We start from the raw sequence: 15,358 nt of genomic DNA on the forward strand, positions 1-15,358 counted from the left end.
TCCTTATGTAACCCATCTCTCCTCATTCACATCCCCAAGAGTTTTTCACTATCCAGCACTTGGTTCCATCGAGAGTTGTTCCATAGCCTACAACTGCAACTCCATGATTTAGCTCTGTGCCACATTTTCCTATAAAAACCCCATGCAATAATGCACAACAAAATTAAGAAGAAAACTTAGTTAGTTGTTTCTTGAACTTTTAGCCACATTGGAGTTTATTTTGGGTTCATTGACATGGATTTGGAGGAAAGTTTCCTTGGTGTTGCCGTCTGTATTGGGTATTTGTAGTTTATTGTATTGTTTTAATATTTGGGTTTTGTATTGTCTGAATGAAGGCATTACCTTGTACTGATTCGAAGATGAAGTGATTGGAGGAATGTTAGCGTAAGTTGAGACTCTGAGCAAGGTACTTGATGAATGATTTGAAACAAAATTTAGTATCGAAAGAAAGTCGAAGAAGAAATAATTTCTGGACATTTTACTGTTCATCAAATTATTGTATTTTCCTAGAAAGATTTTCAGATCTTGAAGGGAGAGTGAGGGAAAGGGTGTTATTTAGATAATCTCATGCAATAAGTTATTTATAAAGAACTTAACTCATCTCAACTCAGCTCAACATCCAAACACAGCCTTAAGAAATATCATAGTGGATGCGAAATAGCAAAGGGGAGGTTCCATGCAGTGCATCCACAAGATTGTTGTGGTAGATAACTTACATGTCAGTACATTATTGGTAGGCTGTTATTTAGATAACATAAGCCCGACTGGTTTACAGGAGTACACGTGTGTGAGCACCATGCATCCACCATTAGCTCATACAAATAGTGGCATAAGCTGTCTATATATACCCAAAACGCCAATGCAATCCATTGATCGCAAAATATAAGGTCAAATGATTGAGCACCCATTTGGATTTTCATCACTGAATATCTCTGAGACGGTCCGGCGCAACAAGGAACACATGTCACGATCCGCTGGTGGATGCTCCGACCTGGTCTCGAACCCTGGAGGACCCTGGAGGACATACAGATAGTCATACGATGGTGGTGAGGTCATGTGGTATGATGTGCTAGTAGGGTATGCCACAGTGTAGCTCGTTGCATTCATTGGAGTTACATGGTAATGTTGTGGGTCTTGATCATACAAATGCTGACGTGGAGGGCTGTAATTGGATGGTGGGTATCGAGGGTACACATGCTGAAGTGGAGGGCTGCTATTGGCTGGAGCTAGAATTGGACCTTGACCAGTACGATTTGCTGATTCTGTGCGTGGCGGGGCATTGCCTGAATGTTCGGCCCCATCGACGTTGCTGTTACTCGCTTTTTGCCCCTTCTTTTTCTTCTTTTTCTTCTTTTTGCCTCCACTGCCACCGCCACCCTGCATATCAGCTGCCGGTGTCTGGTTGATGGACGGTACATTCACCTCAGGCTTTGGCTCCTTCGCTTGTCCACCGGTTTTACCACTTGCAACACCGCCTTCACAACCGTAACAATTCTTCGCAGGGTCTTGATCTTCAACGTCAATTGTCTCTTTTTCCTTATCACCACCATGGTTACTTTCCTCAGAGCTTTCTTGGTCGCTTTGTTTCTCTTTGTTCTTGGGTTTGCCGTTCTTTCTCTCTTTTGTGCCAGCTTTTTCAGGCCAAAGCTCTGCATGTTTCCCTGTCTTTACCAATTTCTTGATCAAAATCTCTGGGTTTAAATTCCCCGTTACAATGACCTTTTGTTGCTTCAAATCAACGTCTGTCGTATATACCCCTGAGACTCCAATCGAAAGTGTCCAAGTTTTTCAGGGGAAACGGTAAAAATTAGAGGGAAAAGAAGGGAAAAGAACACGAGAAGAATAAGGAAACTGCAGATGAAATAATCAAACATGGAAAAGAAAACTGGATAAAACTCGGAAGAAATATGGATATACTGATATTAAGCAGAAGTAGATATAACCCAGACGAGAAAAGCTCCTAGTCCACAAGATTTCAAGAGTAAATCTTTTTTTTTAAAAAAAAAAAACATTGAAAAAGAGAGTTAACTTAAAGGAATGGAACCAGAGTATAAATGAAGCAGATCCTTCGTTTTTGGGTAAACAAGAACCATAATTCCCATGCTCAGAAATAAATATGAAAAAATATTGCAAAGAATACTGGGTTTTGGAGTCACCTTCAATGTTTTTTAGAACCTTTTTTACTTTTCTTTTGCAGCCTTCACAGTGGATTGAGACTTTCAAGACCCATGTCTAGAAAGGATCAGCAGAAGAGGTTTAAAAACAAGTGGAGTCTTAAAATTTATTCAAAAAGAAGTGCACGAGTGTTGTTGATATATAGAAACCAAGTTTTACCTTGTATTTGAGAGGTTCTGGAGGACTTTCTTCCGGTACGTCTTTAGCTACTTCCTTAGCTAATTCGGTCTTGGCGTCTGCTGTTGCCATCGGACGAACAGGAAAGCCTATGAGAGGGGAAAGAGAAGATTGTGTAGGATTACTTGAGAAGAAGGAATAACTTTCTTACGGGCTCGTTTGTCTAGTGGATAATGTTGGATCATGCTAGAATTTTGTGAATAGTATATATAGTTTGTAAATAGTAATAAGATAATTTAAATTATATATTTTTTAAATTTTAAAAAATGAGAGAGAAAAATAAAATATATTATAAAAATAAAATATTGTTAAAATATAGTTTTATAATATTATTTTTATTTGTAAATTTAAAAAAGTTAAATTATTTTTTTATTTAAAAGTTTGGAAAAATTTAATAATTAGTTTGAAAAAATTATAATAATTAATTTAAAAATTTTTATTTTGATTTATATTTAAAAAGAAAACGAGATGAAATGAAAATTTTAAGATTAGATATATTTACAACCATGCCCTAAATCTTAACAAGCCTTGGTGGGTGGCAACGCAGTGCTGGCGATGAGAGTTAAAATCCTGCAAAATTCGATACTTTGATGGACAGCCATCAATGTATGGCATAGATTCTTTTTGGGAAGTTGAGTATAGAAGTTTGTTTTTTTCGAAATGATATTAGTTACGAGAGTAATACTGAGTATAATTATTAAATACGTAAATATTATGTATTCGTTTAAAAAAAAATAAAGTCAATTTATAAAAAATTAATTTTTTTTACGTGGGTCTTATATTTATTTATTTTTTTAAAGTGACTATACGATACTTGTACACTAATAATTGTAAGTATCATTTCTCTAATTATAAAGTGCATAAGTAACTTTCACTGTTTATTTATTTATTTGCATAATATAATACATACAGTGTCTTTTTTTTCTTTTTAATATATATATATACACACACCGTATTGCCTGCAGCTGAAAAATCTTAAGATTTATAGAAAATTATTTATTTGTAGTTAATTAATTTTAGTAAAATAATTATTTATAGTTAAAATAAAATTTTTTTTATCACAAATAATATTTTGATCTCAAATAAAAGAAAAACAGATATATGACATTTGAGCCAAAACCTTTCACAAGTCCACTGATTATTTAAAAATAGTGACGTAGATGATATGCTCTACATGACACCGACAATAGTTTTATAACAAGCAATGAATTAGCATTCACATGCATACATGTATATAGCCCAGATACGTACATCCATGCATATGATCTATGACAATTTAGCACAAAAAAGTTAGAAAATGGATTAATGTAATAAAAAAAAATATCCTACGTCGACATCTCCGGGTGCAACTTGATCGGTTCTCGGCTAGCGACAGTACGATGATCTGAATAAACTCCATTAGTTTGGCCGATTGGTTGGTCAGGTCACGCCAGCATTCAGTACTGTTTGGATTAAAATCTATCCATGACGAAACCGATCTCTCACGTACGAACCAAGCCAAAATATGGTTCCATTTGGCGGGTGTATATATATATATATATATATATATATATATATAAAATATCCTAGGAATTAGTCATGTGCGCACATGTTAGATCATGTGCGCCATCTTGATCTAGCTAGCACAACTCCGACTGTAATTCCAAAAGCAATTGCCTAGAAAATTGATTGAAGAAAGAAAAAAAAAAAATTATGGGTTTAACACATATCATAAAATCGATTCAATAATAGATAATTGTTCATTTTTCATAAACATATCCAAGACTTTGTCGACATGTAATGTGAGATTACTAGTATTTTTCTTGGTCATTATCACAGAGTAAGTAATGTGAGGTCCTATTTGTCCTGTGGTAGGCTCTGATACTATGAAGAAATTAATGACCTAACTCATATCATAAAACTGATTCAACAAGAAATGATTGTTCATTCCTTTATATAAATATGTCTAAGACCTTGTCTACAGACAATATGAAATTATTCATTAACACTTTTGATTAGATGATCAGTTCATATCCAAATTAATTTATAAGCCGGGCAATAAAGTTACCAATAATTGATGGTACCTTCACGTGGAAATTGATGTCGTTGTCAAATGGAACTGCCACTCCTAACTAATCTGGTCTTGCTTCTTGTAGAAGATCACATGGGCTCCTCTGAAAATAAAGATGCATGATCAGTTGATAAACACAAAGGTCAACACAAAGGATAATGATAAGCACTCTGCAGCATAATGATAAGCACTCGGTGAATAATGATAAAGCATAGAGTACTAGGATACGTAATCTCTCGTAAAAAACATGCATGATTTGGTGTGGAGAATTCCAATCATTATAGCTAGCGTATCTGTTTTCCTAACATCTTTCCTTTTAAGCCAAGCAGTACTACTTGGGGGTGCCACAGGATAGGCGCGCCCGCGCCTCCTCCCCTTGGCTTGAAAGTAACTTCTGGCCGTTGAGACCAAACATGCATGCAGTTACGGTTTACCCTTAGCATTGAAGTGGCCAAACAGCCACTTCGTTGCAAGATAAATGTCTGTCCTCCTGATCACTTTGTTGGAACGTACTCAAATTATGATGAAAATGAAGTACTTTTCCTCTTGGTTCTCTCTTTGCGTATGGCTCTTATGCTGTGAATATTGTGAGTGTTGCTTTTTGCTCCACCGGGAAGAGATATTTGGAGCTGGAAGGGCCGAACGTGTGCAACAACAGTCCTATTTCGGTGCAAGAGGTACTGATTTTCTATATTCATGAGCTGAGCCACGTTTTTTTTTTTTTTAATTATTATCCGGTTGCTCCCAGTTTTGAGTTTCGGCGGCCTCTGTTTTTGTATTTCCGGATTATTTTTGTGTTGAAACTGCCTGGTCCCCTGGAGTTTGTTTTCCTTTCCGAGTGGCCATGGCTGCCATTACTGGTTCCAACCTCATGGCAGCATGGTTCTTAGTGCACCGCCAAGTACGTAGTTGGGGCAGCGCAAACCGCCTTGTGCTGTTCCCACAAACGTACTGTTGCAGCGCACACCATATGGTGCTGCCCAGCACAGCCCATGGTGCTCGCCGCGCATGGTCATTCGAAGAGCGCCAAGAGAAGTTGCGCCTCTGATAGCAGCAGCGCAGCACTAAGTAAATGGCGGCAGCTTGCTTCGTTTTGAGTTTTTTGAAAAAAAATTTGTGAAAATTCAGGAGGTAATCATCTAGTGCAAGACTTTTGAAAAAAAAAAAAAAAAAACCCTCACTGGTTAACTTTTTTTTGTAAAAAAAGTGTACACTGTTGAAGAAAGTGCACATCCAAATTTATATCAAGAATCAGTTGAAGAAAACTCAGGGAAAGAAGGGTCACGCTGTTCATGTTGAATTGCTTTGAACAGGTCTTGGCCTGTTTTTAACCAAACCTAGCCATGGTTAACTGCACTTCAACCTTTTTCCAAGAGGGAGATGGGGCCATGGACAAGATGATTTGAATTTGGCTCATTTATTTCCTATTTCCTATTATTTATTATACTATTTAGTGATATGCAGTTTAATTATTATATCTCTTTGTATATGCAAAATAGATTTTTCTTGAATATGTGATTATTCACTTTTAATCACACGATTCTCTTTAATGCCAAGTGAGTGAGAATGTCCAAAAATTAATTAGCTTCATGTGTAAGTGTTGTCATAAAATGCACATGACTTCTCCAAATTAATAAGAAATATTGCAATTGCATATGACCGATAAAATCTTGTGAGTAGTGTTTTAGATTGTCTAGTTAGAATAAGATTAATGTTTTATACCATCAACGTTGTAAGATACTACTTCTACGAGTTTGTTTAGATTGAGAAATTATTTCATTTCATTTTATCTCATCATTATAATTTTTTTAAATTTAAAAATAATAATAATATTTTATTCAACTCATCTTACTATCCAAACGAGTCTTAATTAGTTTCTAAGTACACCTTGTGAGTGAAATTGTTCTCGAGCATAGGCGCGTGCTCTGTATTTTTCATAGAAATTAATATAGATAACGCAAATGTTTAAACGAGTGATGTTTGTATTTTTTTTTTTTTGTGATTTTTTTTTATGTTTTTTTTAATTTTGAAAATCGAATGCAAAATTTATATCGGTGTGTAAAAGATGTTTTTAAAAAATAAACATATTAACTTTTGGTTCTCCTATAATTTTAAAAAAAAAAAAAGACAATATCTCAATTTTATTGATAAACTGTCAGTTATAATAGAAGAGTACCTTATACAAAGTGGAGAAATGGATTATAGAAATAATTATCATAAACAGGCCCCTAATTTTTAAAAATTTTACGTATAGTCGTTTTTATATATTTTTTATGTATTCTATTAACGTGATTGGTCGCATTATTTTTTTTAATATAAAATAATTATTTAACCAATCACATCAATAAATACACAAAAAATATTTTAAAAAAAAATGAGTTTACATATCAAAACTCGTTATCTTTTGATGATACTCCCATAATTTATCCACGAAGATCATATGAAAAAGTGATGGACCATTGGTCCAGCTTTCACTCCATCTTTTCAATTATAGGGTTGGCGAAAAGTTACACAATCACCCTCTAAATAGTCAGGAAGTCCAACAACACAGGACCCACCTAGATACTTTTTCATTGTTTTGTTCGATGATAGCTACTGAAAGCTTTGTTTAACTGTAAAATCCATGAAAGCCATGAAAGAAAGAAAGAAAAACTGTAAAATCCATGACCCAAATTTACATACTTGGCTTTTGACTCCAAAAAAAAAAAAAATGTAATAAACAAAACTAAAGGAAATGTAAAGCTAATATCAGACAACAAGCTCAGCTTTAAGATGGAGAAAGGTTTCCAGAAGGAAAGGTATGATGCATAGTTACAGTGTTTTGCAGACTAATTTATTAAGGTAAGAATTTAAGAGAGAGAGAGAAGAAGAAGTACATGAATGGAGGAGTAAATGAGGAGCAGTACAACTGCAACTGCCAGGCATAGGTTCCTTGGAGTAGCATTAAAGACTTTCTGACTATAATCTTCATTGCACTTTACAAACACCACTCAGAATCTCAGATTAAACTTTTTCTAAGACAAAAGAATGAAACAGAAAGGGGAGGCAGATCCATAAGTAGAAAGTTTCATCGTTACTTCGATGATTTTGGTTGGAAGAACATGGGTTCCGGTTCTGAGATTCTCCACATGATCATCATCATTTTCATTCTCCTATCATTATGCAATACCCACATTTTGATTTCAACCGTTGTGTTGAATGCAGCAGAAGACTTCAGTGCTCGCCGAGTACAACAGGTGTACCTCAGGGAAGAAAATGGAGATATGATTGAAAACCGCATTCATAAAGTTTCAGGAGAGGATGAAAATGGAGAGAGGGGAGGTTTGATAGTGGAAAAGTTTAGAGCTTTGCTTGGACTAAAGAGCTTCCACAGAAGAAGCCCATCACACGGTGGGTCTGAGTTTGTGCTGCTTTCACCCTCTCCATCACCCGCCATTGAAGCTGAAGCTCCAGCTCCTGTTCCAGTGCTGCATATCCATGCAAATCCCCATCCTCCAGCACGGCGCTCGAGTTCACTTGCACCACATCACCGCAAGTCTCAAAAAGAGCATAGAGATAAAGACAGAGTTAGAACGATTCTTGTTGCAGTCATCTTGTCTGCAGTTGCTGCTTTCTTAGTTTGTGCTCTTGTGCTCATTTGGGTCTGCAAGAAGCGCAGAAAACATAGAACGAAACCCACAAGAATAGTGTCGGTTTACAGCAAAAAAGGAGGAATCAGAGGTAAAATAAAGAAAGTGGGTACCCAAAATTCAGCAAGCAAGGTGAGCCAAAATCTTGGCCTTGACCACTTTTATCTCAATTCATTGGGAACAGATTTAGAGCAGCAGACATTCTTTCTTAAGCAACCTTCTGAAGCTGGAAACACTTCATCATGTCATAGCACACCTAAATTTACATTGCATGCGATTCAAGAGCCAAACCAAGAACTGAAAAAAGTGGATTCTGATAATGCTAGTAGCTCTTCCACAAGGGAAATTACATCTATTCATGAGGATGCAGAGTCAATCAAATATGAATCAGATGGTTGTAACCATTCACCTGGTGACAAAGTTATTCCAATTGAATGTCATTCATCTGATGATGAATCTTTCCATTCATTTTGTGAATCATTTTCATCAAACATCCGGCTTTCCAATGCTTCAGCTGGTAGTCTTGGTGAGGCATCAAATACATTCTGTGAACAAGCGTCACAGAACAAAGCTTCTTTGGCAAACTCTTTAGACATAGAAATGTCTCTTGGTACCAGAGATCTTAGCTCCACACAAGATTCAACTCCACCTCCATGCAATCCCAAACAGGAAAAACTAGCAGTTGAATATTCTTCAGATTGTCAAAAAGGCTCCGAGCACCCATCGGCACCACCACGGCCTCCACCTCCACCTCCGCCCCCTCCACCACCACCTATGACATGTTCTCCTTCATACTCTTCAGATATAATTACATCTAAAGCTTCATGTTCTTTAGAATTTCCAAATCTGTCATCTCCTATAAATTTAGATTCTTCATCAGGAACAAATAAAACTCCACACACAGACTTCCCTTCTTCTCCTGAAACCCACCTTAAACCATCACAATCACCATCTTGTATTCCTCCACCACCATGTCCACCTCCACTCTGGAAAGGCAATATTAACTCTGCAAGAGGCCTGCCTCCATCATCTCTATTGACTCCGTTTACTCCATTGGGCAAAGACGGAGCTCCGTTACCAAAATTGAAGCCACTCCACTGGGACAAGGTTAGAGCTGCTCCGGATCGTTCTATGGTGTGGGATAAGCTCCGATCAAGTTCATTTGAGTAAGTTGCTTTGTGTTATCGTCTACAATTTGCATTCTTTTACTACATAAGACTGAACACATCATAAAAAAAACAAAAACAGGTTGGACGAGGAAATGATTGAATCACTTTTTGGATACAACCTACAAAATCCAATGAAGAGTGATGAAGCAAAGAGCAACACTCCCTCTCCAAGCAAGCATGTTCTTGAGCCAAAGAGACTACAGAATATCACTATACTCTCAAAAGCCTTGAATGTGACCGCTGAGCAAGTATGTGAAACTCTATTACAAGGTATAAATCCTAAAATTTCAATCATGGGTGATGGATAATCAAGTGCCTATTTTTAATTTTTCACATTTTGAGAGTTGTGTGGAGGAAGTGAAAAGAAAAAAAAAAAAAAAACACTAAAGCACCATTTGTTATGGATGCCCCATAAAAGAAAGGCATTTATGCCAGAGTTGGGAGTCTCAAGTTTGAATGTACTCTTTGTGGCAGGGAAGGGGTTGAGTTTACAACAACTGGAGGCACTGGTGAAGATGGTACCGACCAAGGAAGAAGAGGCTAAACTCTTTAGCTATAAGGGAGATATTAATGAACTGGGGTCTGCAGAGAAGTTTGTTATAGTAATTCTAAGGATACCATTTGCCTTTCTACGAGTTGAAGCTATGCTTTACAGAGAAACTTTTGAAGATGAGGTAGTCCATCTGAAGAACTTCTTTTCGGTGCTAGAGGTAACCATCAAACCATACAAATCTCAGATTTTGTCAAAACCATTATTTCCAATACAATGATCATTCTCAATATAATTTATGCTTAATTGTTGCTAGGAGGCCTGCAAGGAACTCAGATCAAGCAGGCTTTTCTTAAAGCTGCTCGAAGCCGTGCTCAAAACAGGCAACCGTATGAATGTTGGAACGATCAGAGGAGGTGCCAGAGCATTTAAGCTTGATGCCCTCCTTAAACTTGCTGATGTGAAAGGAACAGATGGGAAAACTACCTTGCTCCACTTTGTCGTCCAAGAAATAATCCGGTCAGAAGGTATTAGAGTTTCAGATAGCATTATGGGGAGGATCAACCAACAAAACAAAACGAAAACGGTTGAAGAGAGGGAAGAAGATTACAGAAGAATGGGCCTTGATCTTGTTTCTAGTCTAAGTACTGAACTCTACAACGTGAAAAAGACAGCTGCAATTGATTTGGATGTTCTTGCAAGCTCTGTCTCGAATTTATCTGATGGAATGGCTAAACTGCAACATCTAGTGTACAAGGACTTGTCTATGGATGAACAAAATGGTAACTTTGTAAGCTCCATAAGATTCTTCCTGAGTTATGCAGAGAAAAATCTAAAAGACTTGCAAGGAGATGAAGATAGGGTCCTAACACATGTCAAAGAAATTACCGAGTACTTTCATGGAAACTTGAGCAAAGACGAAGCCAACCCACTTCGAATATTTGTGATCGTGAGAGACTTTTTGTGCATGTTAGACAATGTTTGCAAAGAGCTTAGAAGCTCGAAAGCTCCACGCAGTCCGAATCCTCTGGCACCATTCCTGTAGGTTAAGTTGCTTTTTTGTAACTTTTGTCTTTTGCTTGATGCAGAGATTTCAAACATGTAGATTCAATTTCTTGCCTATTCTAAATGGTTGATCTTAAGTGTTTTTGTCGGGTTGAGTGGAGTAGACCCAATTGATTAGTGGGGATTTGCAATAACTATTTATAACATTTTCAGCTAGTTTGTAGAATAATGCTCTGTTTTGGAAATCCTTGATTACTTCATTGTGAATTACAAAGAATTTAAATAGAGTTTAGATGAGCTCGTTCTGTTACAAAATAACAACTCTTAACCAAGCAGCCTATACATCATCTGATTTGAATTCAAAAATAGATTACATGTCTAACTAATAGATTTTGTAGATAAGAGTTTTGTTGCCGAAGTCTTAAACTTTTGAATATTCAGTTGAACTGGTCACGTTGACTTGCTCTTCTACACGCCCCCGCAATCGAAAGGGTAAAGAGTGCACCCTAAGATTGTCATGCAGAAGCTGAAAACGATGAGAAGGCAAAGGCTTGGTAAGAGCATCCGCATATTGATTTTTGGTGGAGATGAGCCGAAAATTTAGTTGACCACTGAGAACTTGATCACATGCATAATGAAAATCTATTCCAATATGTTTCGTACGTGCATGGAATAGAGGATTACTTGTGAGATAAGTGGCTCCAATATTGTCACACCAAAGAATTGGACGACGGTGTATAGCCGAGACATGAAGATCTGAAAGCAAAGTTTTGATCCATTGAATTTCGGCAGCTGCATTTGCTAAGGCCTTATATTCCACTTCGGTGCTGTTACGGGCAATAGTTGATTGCTGCTTACAACTCCATGAAATTAAGTTTTTGCCAAGATATACACAATAAGCACCAATTGATCTCCTATCATCTTGATCCGATGCCCAATCTGCATCACTAAAAGTCTGAAGTTGAAGAAGGTGACCAAGTTGAATTAAAAAAGCATGGGAGATAGTTTCTTTTAAGTAATGCAAGATCCTTTTTACTGCCAGCCAATGAGGTTCTTTCGGATCATGCATATATTTACTAACTTTATGAATAGCAAATGCAAGCTCTGGCCTGGTGAAAGAAAGATATTGAAGTTCTCCCATAATACTTCTATACAAATGTGGATCGTGAAAAGAGGCACCATCTGATTTGTTCAAAATTTGGGACGTAGACATAGGGGTAACACAAGGTTTGGGCTTGTCCATCTTGCTTCGAAGAAGAAGATCAAGTATGTAGCGGCGTTGAGACAAATAAAGGCCTTTATCACTTTGAATAGCCTCGACGCCGAGAAAAAAATTTAGTTCACCAAGATTTTTTATTGGAAAATCAGTCTGCAATAGGCTTATCACATGATTAATTGAATTGAGATCTGCACTTGCTAATATAATGTCATCGACATATATTAGAAAATAAAGAAGAATAAAACCATGCTTATAAACATAAAGGGAGTAGTCTGCTTGACTTCCTTTAAAACCAATGGCCTGCAATTTGTCAGTTAAGCGAGAGAACCACGCCCATGGTGCTTAACGAAGGCGTGGCATATAAACATCCTCCTGTAAAAAGCCATGTAAAAAGGCATTTTGGACATCTATTTGACGAAGATGCCAACCACGTGATATAGCAAGTGATAAAACCATGCGGATTGTTGTAGGTTTCACAACAGGATTGAAGGTTTTTGAAAAATCAACTATTTTGTTGATGAAAACTTTTAGTGACGAGCCGAACTTTGAAATGTTCAACACCTCCATCAGCTTTCCTTTTAATTCGGTACACCCATTTGGATCCAACAATATTAGCATTAGGAGGAGAAGGAATTAAAGTCCAGGTACCATTATCAGTAAGGCATCGAACTCCTTGTTCATAGCTTCTCTCCAATTGGGATTTTTAATTGCCTCCAAATAACACGTTGGTTCAGGTTCATTGTTTGTGACGATGGCCATAAGAGCTTTTGGAATAGGGTACCTAATGTGTGAATCTGAAGGTAGTTTGGGTTTGTGGATAATATTTTTGCTGCGGGTAGTCGTAGGGTGGGCACTTTGAGTTTGTGGTGGAGGAGAAGGAACTAAAGAGGGAGGTGCTAGTTCATCTGCATGCGGATTCAGAGTGAGATCTCGAACAAAAGTCTCTATAGAAACATCATTATCAAATTGAGGTTCTGTTGGCATCGGCATATTCTGTGGAAGTGGTGCTTCGGTTTGAAAATTAGAATGATTGACAATTTCATAAGTTGATTTTTGTTGTAAAATAGGAGTGGGTAAACGATTAATTATATAAACAACAGTTAAGAAGACATATTCCCAAAAAATATTTGGTAAATGAGAGTGAGCAAGTAAGGCAAGTCCAACCTCCACAATTTGGCGATGATGCCTTTCAATAGCTCTAGCTTGTTGATGTGTATAAGGAAATGTTACTCGGTGAGTAATTCATTGAGTTTGTAGAAATTGATTTAAGCTACGATATTCACCACCCCAGTCGGTTTGGATGACTTTAATTTTAGTATTAAATTGACATTCGATTGTAGTTTAAAATTTTAGAAAAACTTGTAATGCATCAGATTTAAATTTTAATGGGAAAAGCCATAAAAATTTGGTCGAATAATCTAAAAAACTTATGTAATAATGTGCACTTGTAGTGGATAACATGAGTGCTGGCCCCCAAACATCCGAATATAATAACTCTAATGGTTGTGAAATAGAAATATGAGAATTGTGAAAATGCAAAGCATGGCTTTTGGCCATTTGACATTGAGAACAAATAGAGCGCTTATTATTTGTAATGGGAAGGGAAATTGCCTTATTAATAACAGGAAAAGAAGCATGGCCAAGGCATCGATGCCACACAGTGGTAGAGACTCGAATACTAGAAAGAGCTTGCGACTGAAGACGAGCAAGCAACACTGAGAAATTGTAAAGGCTGTTATGAAGTGGTCCCTGATGCAGGACGTTCCCCAAGTAGTCCTTCGCAAGAAAGAAAGAGGCGTGAAACTCAAAGAAACATTATTATCTTGACAAAAACGGTGAACTGAAAGAAGATTTTTTTGAATATCATAAACTAGTAATATTTGGTTAAGAACAGAGCAATTTTCAAACCTACACCATTTTTCACTTGAATATGATTGTGGCCATCATAGTCCTCATTTCGAATATGTATGTTGTTCAGATTATTTGTTAGATGATGGGTGGCTCCTGTGTCGGGATGCCACTCATGATCAACATCTTGATGTTGTGCAGCAAGAAAAGTTTGAGATGGTCGATTTTGGGACTAATCCTGATAAGAGAGATCAAAACGATGATAGCACTTAAGCGCATGATGACCCGGTTTGAGGCATACCTGACAAATGAAAGAGTTATACGCTCCCTGATCACGGTTGGTAGAATGGCCACCTCGACCTTTGCCACGATAGTTACTACCACGACCTCGGTTAGAGGGTTGATAGGTTGTACCAGGGCAAGATTGGAAAAGAGGAGCTTGTTTGGTGGCCATATTCACTGATGCAACGACCTGAATGGTGTCATGATGCTGATTAATCCTTGACCCAGCAATTAGAAGCAGTGAATAAAGCTCCTCCAATGTGACAGCATCAGAACGAGAGGTAATTGTAGAGGCCAAGGAGTCATATTCTTGACCAAGACTAGCAAGAACATAAGTGAGAATTTCATCAGACTTGAGGGGTTGTCCAGCAAGTGCAAGTTCACCAGCCATGCGTTTGATGGAAAGAAAATAATCCTTGGCAGACATAGCTTCTTTACGTGCAGTCGCAAGCTGAGTGCAAAGTTGAACAAATTTAGCACGAGAAATGGAAGAAAAATTTCATTCAAGTCCAAGCCATACATCACGAGAGGTGGTATATGACATGACTTGAGAGAGAACATCCTCAGTAAGAGAAGTATTGATGGTGGCAAGGATTAAAGAATCCTGACGAAGCCAATGGTCATATTGAGGATTGGGTATTTTAGTAATGGCACCTGAGGTGGGATCAAGGGCATCTATCTGTTGTGGAGGGGGTTGGATAGTGCCATTGAGATAGCCAAAGACAGCTTGACCATGGAAATATGGTAGGGCCTGAGCTTTCCAAACCGGATAATTAGAATGGTTTAGTTTGACACTAACAACAAGAGGTAAATTTGAGAGAGAGGGAATAGGGGGAGGGGAAGTTGTGGTTTGAAAGGTAGATGAGGAAGAGGGGGCCATCAGATATTAAAAAGAAAAGAAAAGGAGGATCAGACGTTGGTCTTTTTCTGGCTAATTGATACCATGTAGAATAGTGCTCTGTTTTGGAAATCCTTGATTACTTCATTGTGAATCACAAAGAATTTAAATAGAGTTCAGATGAGCTCGTTCTGTTACAAAATAACAACTCTTAACTAAGCAGCCTATACATCATCTGACTTGAATTCAAAAATAGATTACATGCCTAACTAATTGATTTTGCATATAAGAGTTTTATTGTGAGGAGACCTCTCCCCCCTAACATCTTGTCTCCATCCTCCCTCAATCACCTTCTCACACTCTTCTTCTAAGACCCAACTGGCCTCATACTTAAAATTCCTCCAGCCTTGTGGCCTAACTCTTTCTACAAGAAACCCCTCAAGTAAGACAGGCTTATGGTTTGAACTTTTTGTTGC

At 37.4% G+C, this 15,358-nt stretch overlaps 2 protein-coding genes across 3 annotated transcripts; one reads left to right on the forward strand and one right to left on the reverse strand.

Moving 5' to 3' along the window:
- Positions 1-606: 606 nt before the first annotated feature.
- Positions 607-2,474, reverse strand: LOC109009755 (heavy metal-associated isoprenylated plant protein 35-like). Its single transcript, XM_018990366.2, has 3 exons — positions 2,335-2,474; positions 2,157-2,232; positions 607-1,757 (listed from the first exon to the last, which is right to left on the reverse strand). Exons 1-3 carry the CDS (start codon positions 2,422-2,424, stop codon positions 889-891), a joined length of 1,035 nt encoding a protein of 344 aa, XP_018845911.1. The 5' UTR covers positions 2,425-2,474; the 3' UTR covers positions 607-888.
- A 2,519-nt stretch (positions 2,475-4,993) lies between these two features.
- On the forward strand, positions 4,994-10,925 carry LOC109009753 (formin-like protein 11). 2 transcript variants are annotated; one of them, XM_035692970.1, is made up of 5 exons: positions 4,994-5,079; positions 7,610-9,197; positions 9,280-9,470; positions 9,675-9,910; positions 10,007-10,925. In XM_035692970.1, the coding sequence occupies exons 2-5, from the start codon at positions 7,666-7,668 to the stop codon at positions 10,733-10,735; spliced, it is 2,688 nt and encodes an 895-aa protein (XP_035548863.1). In that variant the 5' UTR covers positions 4,994-5,079; positions 7,610-7,665; the 3' UTR covers positions 10,736-10,925. The 2 variants fall into 2 exon arrangements, with proteins under 2 accessions (XP_035548863.1, XP_018845910.2); XM_018990365.2 differs by lacking the exon at positions 4,994-5,079 and having other exon boundaries at positions 7,270-9,197.
- Positions 10,926-15,358: the final 4,433 nt, after the last annotated feature.

The sequence above is a fragment of the Juglans regia genome, chromosome 8 (genome assembly GCF_001411555.2).
Source record: "Juglans regia cultivar Chandler chromosome 8, Walnut 2.0, whole genome shotgun sequence".
Classification (NCBI taxonomy): Eukaryota; Viridiplantae; Streptophyta; class Magnoliopsida; order Fagales; family Juglandaceae; genus Juglans; species Juglans regia.